This window comes from Cupressus sempervirens, chromosome 7 (genome assembly GCF_028749045.1).
Source record: "Cupressus sempervirens isolate cs-2001-9-10 chromosome 7, ASM2874904v1, whole genome shotgun sequence".
NCBI lineage: Eukaryota > Viridiplantae > Streptophyta > Pinopsida > Cupressales > Cupressaceae > Cupressus > Cupressus sempervirens.
Window position 1 is genome coordinate 449,357,073 of NC_143124.1, and position 12,354 is coordinate 449,369,426.

The window sequence follows — 12,354 nt, forward strand, 5'->3', positions numbered from 1 at the left end:
GATAGAATTGAAGTTTAGTTCTACAAATCATCCGTAGACTGATGGACAAACAAGTGAATAGAAGTTTGGGAAGGTTGTTGAGGTCTTTAGTAGGTGATAAACCCAAGGGATGGGATTTGATTCTACCATGAGTGGAATAATCTTACAATAATTTTGTGAATTGGAGTATTGGTAGATCACCATTCCAAATTATGTATGGGAGTAGTCCAAGGACTACACTAGAGTTGAGGAAGATGGGGTACAGAGAAAGAACTAGTTTCGAGGCAAAAGACTTTGTTGAACATGTCAAGAACCTACATGAAGAGGTGCTTGCAAATATTACCAAGATGAACCTATAGTATAAGGCTAGAGTAGTTCATAAGAGGAGACATAAGGATTTCCATGTTAGGGATCTGGTTATGGTGTACTTGAGAAAGGAACGTATTTTAATGGTCAAATATAACAAGCTGAAGATGAAGAAATTTGGTCCCTATAAGGTTTTGAAGAAACATTATTCAGGAAATGCATATGAAGTAGAGTTCCCTGATGGGATCCATATTTCCCCTATTTTTAATATTGTATACTTAACATATTATCATGAAGATGGTGCTGAGAACAAGTTGATATAGGAGCTATATCTTATTCCTACTTCTGAGAAGGAGGATATTGAAGAAATTATGGATAGTCATGTTGGTCGAAACATCAAAAGCATGCAGTACTATGAGTACCTAGTGAAGTGGAAGGGATAACAATTGGAAGATTTGACTTGGTTATCAAAGATGGATGTTTCTAGTTTGGGTTTTCCTCTACCAACTATAAAGTGTCAAGGTCACTTTTCAATTTACCGTAGCTGTAAGTGGTGTAAGGGAAATCTTATATCACCCAAAAATATTCCTTTCTAGATACCCATTTGGGTCAAATAAGGATCTCAACACGCATAGTTCCACTATTGATTTTTTGGGTTAGCATTTTTTACCACCTTAGGATATGTGCTAGTGTAGAAAATAGGTTATTTTGTAACTGAGCCATAGTTATGATGAGTTAGAGGGTGTAAGTTGAAGGGATAATTTCACTTGTAATTTAAATCATTCCAAAAAAAAGTATTAGGTCAAAAGGCTTTATGGTTTGAAAGTTATTATAGTTTTAAGTTGCTTAGAGACCCCCTAAGAATGCTTCAAAGCCAAATTTGAGGCACTAAACAACCTCATACAGGTCTAAAAAATGGGAGACAATATAATTTTCCCAAAGGGCTATAGAGTGTTTGGAGAGCTTTTTGAAAATTTAAATTATGTTTCATCGATCAGAGTCCTAGATCAAAAGTTATGCCTCTTAGAAGTTGGACTACCATTTCTAAATTGTTCTAACTTTGCACTAACTTCTGATGTGTCTTCTAGAACCTTCTTCTTTGACGGTGGATCGAAAATAGAATATTCTAAAATGTATTCCTAACCCTAAACCTAATTCAGGTTACTTAAGGTCATTTCTTGCCTTGTTAATGTAGTTTTTGTGGAGTTTGGGAGAAGGTACTGTGAGAAGGATTTTTCCTCCAAAATTTGATAACATTGTAAGCCTGTAGGGCATGTAGTTGAGTCTATTTTTGTTGTATTGAATGTAGTAGCATATCATTGCTAATAATAAAATTATCTTTTTCCTACTATGTTTAGTTTATCTTGGGTTGTGTTGGCATCATTAACCTAGAGAAATAATCCTATTTTTTATGGGTTCATTGTGCTTTTGAATACACCTCAACATCAAATGGTATCATAGTCTAGGAGAATCATAGGAAAAATTTATAAGAGATGTCATCATCAAGAGGAAAATATTCCCAAATCATGCCTCAAATGACAAACAAATTCTCAACTTGGTACAAAAGAAGGGGAAAGGAAAAATTAAAGGAAAATCTCAAACCAATATAGAAATCCCTATGAATAACCTCTACTAATATGTTTGAAAGGAAAAAATATGTGAGGGAGGAAAGGACCTTAGAAGAAATGGAAGAAGAAGGGGAGACCCCTGAGCAAAAAGAGGAAGGAATTATTGCACAACAAATGTACCTTGTGATTTTTTTTTAGTCTATGGAAAAGAAGACCACAGAAAGAAAATTAATCTTCTTGTGTCTAGTGGGAAGACAGATCCATATTTAGTTATGGATTGGATTGATGCACTTAAAAAATTCTTTGAATTGAAGCAATCCCTAAGAATGAAAGGGATAAGATGGAAAAATTAAAACTAAAAGGTCTACCATTGACATGGTGAGATTTCATCCTAGGAGAAAGGGCAAAGGAAGGGGGTAGCATGATATCCTATTAGAAGATCATGCCTTCAATAGTCAAAGAGACCTATTTACTAGCTGACTAAAACACATGAGTTTATGGGAAGAGAAAAAAGTCCCAGACAAAAATAAATTGATGTTATTAGTACCAATGAGGAATTCCAAAACTGATTTTGAGGTCTAAAATAATAGAGTGAAAATGTAAGGGTCGCCAAATATCTACATGGCTTGAGGATGAACATACAAGATGAGTTTAACCTTTTTGCACCTGATATTGTTCAAAAATGCTATCAATTAGCATTATAGGTGGAAGCGTAGTAGAGGGGGAAAAAATAACATGGTAATAAGGAGAAAGGAAGGAAGTATTTGAATAATAGAGGTAGAGGAATATTTTTTGGATGGGCTACACATGAAAGATCAAAAGGTGAATAAAGTTATAGATGTGGATATAGGGGTAGAACAAGGTAATAAGGGGAAAGGAAGGAATTATTTCAATAATAGAGGTAGAGGAATATTTTGTGGATGGGCTATGCATCAAAGATCATAAGGTGAAGAAATTTATAGAGGTGGATATAGGGCTAGAAGGCCTTTTGGCTAAGATGGGTAAATAGTGGTCAATTTAAATGATTGAACTTTAATTAACTTGGACATTACACAAATTTATTCAATAGTATTGTCAATATTTATTTAATAATGTAGAAAGAATGGTGTATGATGTATTTACAATCAAATTTTTAGTTAATAAAGTCAAGTTGCATTTCAAACTACTTAAAAATGAATAATCATCATGTTTTCCTACCTTGTATTTTTTTTAACCAAATAGAAATATAAACAAAACAATCAAATTTTACTTTATTAATATTCGAAAAATATTATACATATTTAAACAAAATTTGCTTGGATAGAAATATATAAAGTAGAAATAGTTGAAGAAGAATATGAAGGAAGCTATTATAGACTCTCATTGAAATATTAGAAGAACTATATCACAATTATTATGAAATTAAATGTTATATCATCTTTTAAGTTAGAGATATCAGTTTGATAATTGTAAGAAAAAAAATATTATTTCACTCATTGGAATTTAGTCATATGCATTGATATAGATCACATTCTTCAATGTATTTAGTATATTTTGAGGATTTCTCTAAACATATGAATTCAAGAAATTATAAAAATAAATAATTATTTATCAATTATTAAAAAATAATAATTTTTTAAAAAAATAATAATAATTCCTTTCTGCAAACCATAAAATCAAAATACTAACTAATACTCAAGTAGGTGGATAAACTTTTTCTCTATAAATTGTTTTTGTTATAAAATATTATTGCATAAAATTATTATAATATAAATTGCTACATTAAAAAAATACAATAAATAATTAGCATTCGCAACTATAACAAATGCTATATATAATTATTTGACTTGTAGCTGTTTTCCAATATTTGGTTACTTTGGGTCAGTCCCCATGAAAATTTCTTTTTATCAAACTTTTTTTCATCTAACTAAGAACATTTTTTTGACTTCTTCTTTTCTTTACAACATAAAATCAAACATATTATTGTTTGAAACAAAGAAAAAATAATGAAGTTCAAAATTCTCAAATGATACCCCAAAAAAAACTAAAATAAACTTTTCATCAAACTTTTCTACTTAATTAAGAACATAGTTCATTGTTGTCGCTGCTTCTTTTCACTACACCATGAAACCAAACATATCACTATTTGAAACAAAGAAAAATTAATGAAGTTCAAAATTTTCTTGAGGAAATTGATAAAAAAGATGTTGTGAAGTCCTATTTTATATATGAAAGAACATACCAATAAAGCAATACTAGTATTGTAACACCATCAACTTTTACTACTAATTTATGCTCTACGTGGACAACTAAACTACACACTGCATTTAATATCTAGAATTTGAAAAAAATATCAAGAAACATTTGTATTTTTTACTCTAAAATGAACTAGTTTTAAAGGGCTAGCTGACATTATCGAAAAGAAAGACATGGCATTAACCCATAATAATAGGTGCTAAACAAAGAAGAGACAAAGCCCCTGTATCACCCAGCCAATAAGAACCTTGGCTGAAGAATCATCAACATCTTAAATTAGAGTTATGCATATTAAATTTTAAAAATACTTATTTTTAAAATTATTTCAGAATTATTCATATTAGATTTTAAATATATTTATTTTTAAAATATTTCGTGTTTCCTTATAATATAAAATGATGTTCATTTTTATTATAAACTACATTTTAATATTACAAAACAAATGCCAGAATTAATAAATAAATAAATCAAATTTCTCACCAAATAAAGAACTATTAATTAGCATGATTATCAGCCATGACAGAGACTAGTAAAATATGTCATAGTACTACACAAAGCATGATCTCTTTGACTTAAAAGACTAACAGTGAAGTATCATAGGATTCTTACATTTTCTGATTTTAACGCACCATTCCAAGTGCCCGAGAATTATAAATATAAACAAACTTACTGGCTTCAGGGGTCTTTGAAAATTGATTTGAGTTTCCCTTCGACCATTTTTTCCTTGTCTTGATCATTTTTCAGATTCTGGTCCTCCTCTCTTCTCTCCTCGTCAATTTCCTGGAATGTCCTCTTAATCTTCTTCTCTTGTCTCCTCTTCAACTCATCCTCTTTGGTATTCCTCTGTTCTTCTTCCTTTCTCTTCTCTGCTAAGTAAGAAGGGTCAACTTTTGTGTCCTTCCTCTTATTTACAGCAGTGTCTGACTGCTCTCCGCATCCTAAATGCCCCAGCAAAGCCCACACTTGAGTCAGAAATTCTCCACCGCCAGCAATGCACTCTGCATGGAGCGGAGATTTGTTGTAAGCCGCCACGTAGATCAGCAATTCGCCCCAGTACCGTGACATTATATCCCATCTTTCATCGATTCCTCTCTTTCTTAGTTCTTGAGCTAGATAGATGGAACGTTTTAAATTCTCGTTACCGTCTGCAATGGCTTTAACACTCTCATCGTCCAGGGTCCAAGTCGAAACATCTTCGGGCATTTCAATGATTTTTTCATGCAGGTCTACACAGGCGAGTACTGCAATATCGGCATGAAGAGGCAGAATATTAGGATGTACCAGAATAAGGTAAGCAAAATACCTTGACAGCATCGTCGCATCTTCAAATTTGGCGGGATGAAGGACCTCGTCATCATGTTCACAAATTGATGTGGCGATATGCCACGCAAGAATGGTACCTTCCAGCTGGATGTCCGTCGGGTCCTGGAGCTCGCTGTAGTTCTTTCTAATCAGGAAGTCATCAGGCTCATAAATTCTGTCTCTGCAGATTTGAATATGTAGGTCAGGAGAACATTTATCCTTAAGTATGTCAAAGATCAATGATTTCAGATCATCTCGAATATGCTCTTCTTTTATATGGAGTACTCTGAGGTAGAATGGCACAAGACTCCTGCGCATCCAGGGAGATCTAACTGTGTTCAGCATAAAACGGAAGCTCCACTCACGGGCACCTATCACAGAATATTGACTTATTCTATCCTTCCAATACTTGCTCCACGCCTTGCGAACAAATCCCTGCAGGGTCATAACAAGATTTATCATTCGTACTGTGTACCAGCCACCGCCTCTAGGTTGACTGAAATCTTTGATCTGTTTACAGAAGAGAAACACCATTGTCCAATCGGACAATGCAATTCTGCACAGCTGTATGATTTCTACTGCAAGTGCTACAGAAATAATTACAATTGTAACAGTTGTATGAGCTGGTTTCCTTGTCAGTTGAAAGAATATCAGATAGGCAGCCACCGCCAGAAGACAGCTGTTGAGAACACGGAGCCCTATTCCCATCTTTCGGAAAGCTGTACTCCCCGACTTCGAAAATAGCGCATCATACATGAACTTCAGTTCCATCTCTATAACTCTGAACACGTCTTCAGGCTTCAGACGATTTATGAAAAACCGTCTAGTCTTCTGCAGGAGTGCTTCATGAAAAGACAGGCCAACAAATCTCCGCTTATACATTTTGAATAAAGCATGTGACAAGCAGAGGATGTACTTATCTGTTATTTGACGGCCTTCTTGTTCATATACCTTTTTAATGGTTACTACTCCATTGTCACCCAACAAAGAGTCCCAGGCAGGTCTGTCATCAGGTTTCGGAATCGTCTTTTGATGTAGCTTTTTCTCTCCCATTACCACATAATGGTAATCTTCTTCGTCATGTTTTCCCTCAACCTCCATAAATCTGTATAACGTATTGGTAGAAATTACCATGTGGGTATTGCTGGCGGATCTCAAGGCAAGCGTTCTCTCCACATATTTAGTAGCACCAGCAATGAATAGAAGAATAGAACCGATCAGAAGACGCCCTTCTAATCTGGATACATACACGACATAGGCTGCAATTACAACTTGATAAATCATAATGAAAAAATGTCTTATCCACAGCTCATTGTCAGCAGTAGAGTATGCGGTGATAGTATCAGGTCCTCCCAGATGGATAAGCAGAATAGGAGCCCATAATCCGTAAATATTCATTGTTGTTGTATGGGTCATGAAACCAAGAGAAGATATAGCGACGACATCTGCAGCCAAATAAGCTCCCCACACAACAAATCGCAACACAGGATTTGTTGTAAGATACCTTCGTGCGCCCAAAAAAACAAGGAACAGCTGCAATTGCATGCTGGCTAACATGAAAGCTCTGACCACCCACACAACAGGAATGTGCAACGGCAAGCCTCGAGATGGAGTTGGAGAGCATTGGCAGCTTTCCATTGAAGCCTAACACAGACAAAATAGCTACTAAAGATGGGAGAGAAGCAAGCAGCGCTTGGCATTGGCTACATCGGAAAACATTCTAGACTTGGTGTTTTCTTCATTTTCAACTTTACTATTTTCGAACAAGGTCCCATCCAAACAAATGTAAGTGTCAAGATTACTCCAACGATAAAGAGATTCCTAAAACACTCTTTCCCAAAGACTACGAGTACAAATTTCATACCCTCCACTCTAACCCTACTTTTAGAAAATTGTAACACTCAAGGAACAATAAATACATTATTCTCTAACGCATTTAATATTAGACGAAATTTTAAGCCACAATTTTATGCATTTCATTTTCATCCTTAGGAGAACTCATATCTAATGATGTCTTTAAATTTAAAGCAAGCCATGTCAAAAATAAAGTGATCGCCTGACTAAGAAATTTCAAACTAAACCGAGTACGGAAAGTTTAGAGAATATTGCTTGCAAATTTTCATTTGGAGTTTAAAGAGAGGCTTCGAATTCCATTGGAGTTTTGAGTAGCCTCACTACTCGATGGAATCTAGGTGAAGTTGTGGAATCTCTTCTCCGCGCCTCTGATAATAGTCCAATTATTTGTCATCATTATATTGGATTGAGAAAGTCCTACAGTATGATTAGTATCTACACCTCTAATATGCGGGCACTAACATAGGTGTGGAACTTGATTACTAGCCTTCTGGAGGGAAACAATATACAGAGATGGATGGCGGGAAGGGACTTTAAAAATATCTGATATTCCTTAAGAGAAATCTAGAGGATTTGAAGATTTTAGTAAAAGCATGGCAGATTGGGGAGACTTTCTTACAGGTGCTAGGCTCATGGATATTAAGATTCACGGGGTGGATTCACTTGGTCTAATAGAAACAAGACGAGTAGTCTAATCCTAGTCTAGTTAGATATATGTATTCTCTCTTCCAATTCATCTAGTCTTGTGGACTTATTTCTTACTAGCACCTAAGCACTAGCTCAAATCCCAGTTGCTAGGTTCGAAAGATGGAAAGAAAAGTTGCTTTCACTTTTTCATTTGAAATTATGTGGATTACCCACTCACATTTGAGGAGATTGGTTGAACAATTTCTAAACACACCCATGGCTATTTAGATCGTATCATCAAGATTCGTAAAATAAGTCTTCCTTTGGAAATGTTTTTGCTAAATAAAATCTAAAAAAAAAATGCAGAAAATAGAAAATGACCAAGAAATGTATAGAAAGAAAAGAAACTAAGTAAACAATGGATAGAACTTAGAAGGAAAATAAACTAAGAAAATAACGGATAAAACTTAGGAAACATGAGCAGATCTTTTGTTAGAAAATTTCTAGTAGTGGCTCAACGAGCCAGACAAGAATAAGATGTTTTTTCACCATTGCTACTTCCTGATTGATACTTTGTTTAGAAAGAGGAGGATATTGCTAGCAAAGCAATCAATTTTTTCTTCTAACTAGGGACTAGGGGATAATGTATTCTTTGACTCACAAGGTTTGCTCAATGTTACCCCCTTCCTTATTGATGATAGGAACAATAGGAACCTATCTAGTTGTGTTAATATTCAAGAGGTTGGAGGTGGTTTGTCCTTTGATGCTTCAAAATCTTGAGTCCCTAATGAGTTCACGCCAACTTTCTTCTAGTTGGAAAGTTATTGGGGAATATTCTTTCAATGCAGTTGGGGATTTTATCAAAATGGGAAAAGTGGTATTTAAAAAAGTTAATTATACCTATTTTATTCTTATTTTAATAGTGGATGCTCCTGAATCCATGTCTTATTTTTGCCTATAAGTCTATGTGACATTACACACAATATTCTTTCCAAGATTATAGTCAAAAGACTTAAGGAAGTCTTCGAAAAGATTATTTGTCACAATAAATTTTTTATGGAAGAAAGGCTTTAGATAGGATGATAAAGTTTTCTATTTTTCATGAATGTTTCCCCTAGCGGGATTTTCTTTACTAGAAAGGCTTTAGACAGAATGATCCCCTTTCACCTTATCTAGTTATTTTGGTCGTAGAAGTGATTGGAAGAAATATCGAAAAAATATATATATTCTAATTTCTCAAGAGATGTGTGAGTTGCTTCCCATCTTCAAAATTCCACCCATTAACAATGTGTGAGTTGCTTCCCATCTCCAAAATTCCACCCATTAACAATTTGTTGATTCAATAGTATCATTTTTTGGGAAGCCATATTGTTGAGTGCTACTTTTACACATGTCAACTAATAGGAATTTCAGATGTAAATTCTCCTCAAAGAATATTAAATTACTCTCACGGTTCTATAAGGATATAACTATGTACATTACTCTATTAGAAGAAAAAATGTGAACATTATACAAGGAGGCCTTTGCTAGTTAATAATAATTTGTATCTAAAAATAATGAATCTTAGATGACCATTTTTTTATTGTATCTTTTAATTCTAATGAATATAGATAGGTACCATTGCAATTTAAATTAAGATTTATTATGTATTTTCTAACTTAACTAAATTTATTTAAAAAATCAATAGATGAGAGTTATGAGAATTGAAGCAAGTAAATTGAGTGTAAATCTAATAGATAATTATGAAAGAAATTAAAAAATTTTTTTATTTTTTTATTTTTATATATTCACAAATCATTTTATGCAAATGTTATCATAAAGAAAAATTCATTGAACATGAAAGATTTTGAGAAACTTACCAATTTATGAAGAAACACTACGTACACACATCAGATAAATTCTATTTAAAGATACAAATAGGATGATTTATTCCAATAATTCACCATAATAGCTTAAATACACTGTAATCAATACCAAAATATGAAATCATAATAATGACTTATAGTCAAAATACAATGATCTCTATGAATTTGCATAGATAATTTCGAATAACAACTCATTAAACAACAAAACTCTAGACTATGTCTAGTAGAAATTTGTTAGACTTATGATACATGGTGCATGTTTAAGAATATTTCTAAAGTTTTATACCTCAAATTCCCATTCTAGAATCAATTGGTTGGTTCAAATTCAAGTAGAAAACACATCTCAATGCATGTCCATGCAAGGTAATATATATACATTTATATAGATTTTCAGTGTTGTAATAAAGGAATACATCACAGATGATGGAAATTATAAACTAGCTATCCTTTTTGTCCCCAGTTTGATATAATCCTAAGAATTTGTTTGGAATATTTGTTTTAGAGAAATATGGAAGCAATGTCACTCCTATTTATTTACTCTATCCCACATGGAATCTATGAAAAATTAACACTATTGTAGTCACTAATTATTAATCTCCAATTGTAAACAATTATTAAACTGTTGGAAATAAATTTCTAGCTAATATCGAAAAATGACACAACTGCAACTTCACTTATAAAATACAAAAAGAAATGTGCAACACAATGAACACAATATTTTCAGACAAATTATCCCTGGAAAGACCCCTAAGGGAAAACTAGTTCTATAGATGAGGAATTATATTAAACGTCAGCAAATCAAGAGATACAAAATTCCTTGCCTCTCACTAGTAGAATTCTAACAACCTCCTAATTTCTCCCATTGATGTTCCCCACTACTATTCCAATGCTAACACTATGCCCTTGCTAACACTACAAGACTATTTGCTAATGCTACAAATCTACAAATTCATTTTCTAGCATTGCAAATGTTTCTCCAAACTTCATGTTCTCCAAATGCCGTCGAGATATAAAACAACTTACCAACCCTAACAAAATTAGTTTCTAGTTGCTTCTTAAAGAAGTTAATTATTTAATAAATAATTGTCCTTACTCTAGCCAATTTTTTGGCAAAATAATTATTTACTAAATAATTGCATATGGATGAACAACTGTCCAAGATACGAAAAGTAACACTCCCTCTTAGTGAGGAAGCTATTTTGCATGACACCCAACTTATCTCTAAAGAAGATGAATTTTGTCTTCCCTAATGCCTTAGTCAAAATGTTAGCTACCTACTCCTCTGTAGGTATGTACTGTAGTTAAATAACTCCCCATTGTACACAATCTCTAATGAAGTGATATGTGATGTCTATTTGTTTAGACCTATCATGAAACAATAGATTCTCAAACAACTTAATGCAACTCTGATTATCACAATGTATCACAGTAGTCTCGACCTTCTGACCAAACAAAACTAACAACTTCCAAAGCCATATAGCTTCACATGTCGCCATGCTAGCTGCTATGTATTATGCTTCTATTAGACTTAGAGCCACAGACTTCTGCTTCCTACTAACTCAAGAAACAACTCCTCATCCCAAGCTAAAAGAACACCTTGAAGTGCTCTGTTTGTTTATTGTACTTCCTACCCAATCTACATCAATATAGCCTATCAACCTGATACCTTCACCTCAAACATACCTGATCCCTTACTGAACTGTACCGTGCAAGTAACACAACACATGCTTAGCCACTATCCAATGCATTCTCTTTGGTTCAACTATGAATTGACTAAGAGAGTTAACTGCAAATGCTATATCTAGCCTAGTGTTGACCAAATTCATAAGCAAACCAATCAACTATCTTTATAAAGTGGGGTATACATCCTTCTCCCTGGATGTATCTACCTTCCTCCAAGTTGTGATCATGGGTGTAGACATGGCTTTGCAATCCTCCATCTCGAATTTCTTCAAGATTTGAATGCAATATTTCCCTTGATCAAGGAAAATCTCCCCATCTATCTACCACATTTGCATGCATAGAAAGTAGTGCATAAGTTCCAAATCCTTCATCTTGAACTCTTTTGCAAGCTTCCTCTTGCAATCCACAATGAGCCCTAGTGAACCTGTAAGAAATAGGTCATCCAGATAGAGAACAAGAATGAGAATCTCACCCCCAACCACCAAGTAGTAGAGGTTAGCATCTACTTCACTCTTCAGAAAGCCCATTTTCTACAAGTATGTATCAATGCGCTCATACCATGCTCTAGGAGCCTGCTTGAGTCTGTATAATGCTTTCTTCAATCTACACACATGGGTCCCTTTGTTGTGTACTACAAAGCCATCTGGTTGTTCTATGTATACCTCCTCCTTCAACTCACCATTAAGGAATGTTGTCTTGACATCCATTTGATGGATTTTCCATCCCATTTGTGCTGCAAGTGAAATTATAGCTCGTATAGAAGCATACCTGGCAACTGGGGAAAATGTCTCCTCATAGTCTATTCCCTCCTTCTAAGAGAACTCCTTTTCCACGAACCTCACCTTGTATTTTTCAATGCTACCATCTACAACATGCTTTATCTTATAGGTCCAGCATGATCCAACTACTGCTCTATCTATTTCGTCTAGCAACTA

The 12,354-nt window shown here is 34.0% G+C and overlaps 1 protein-coding gene across 2 annotated transcripts; it reads right to left on the bottom strand.

The window, feature by feature from the left end:
• Positions 1–4,560: 4,560 nt before the first annotated feature.
• On the bottom strand, positions 4,561–7,153 carry LOC149547510 (uncharacterized). 2 transcript variants are annotated; one of them, XM_089791676.1, is made up of 2 exons: positions 5,994–7,152; positions 4,561–5,825 (listed from the first exon to the last, which is right to left on the bottom strand). In XM_089791676.1, the coding sequence occupies exons 1-2, from the start codon at positions 7,026–7,028 to the stop codon at positions 4,764–4,766; spliced, it is 2,097 nt and encodes a 698-aa protein (XP_089647802.1). In that variant the 5' UTR covers positions 7,029–7,152; the 3' UTR covers positions 4,561–4,763. The 2 variants fall into 2 exon arrangements, with proteins under 2 accessions (XP_089647802.1, XP_089647801.1); XM_089791675.1 differs by having other exon boundaries at positions 4,561–7,153.
• Positions 7,154–12,354: the final 5,201 nt, after the last annotated feature.

Excerpts from the sequence above, each read along its gene's own strand:
- LOC149547510 (XM_089791675.1), bottom strand. The coding sequence starts at position 7,028 with ATGGAAAGCTGCCAATGCTCTCCAACTCCATCTCGAGGCTTGCCGTTG.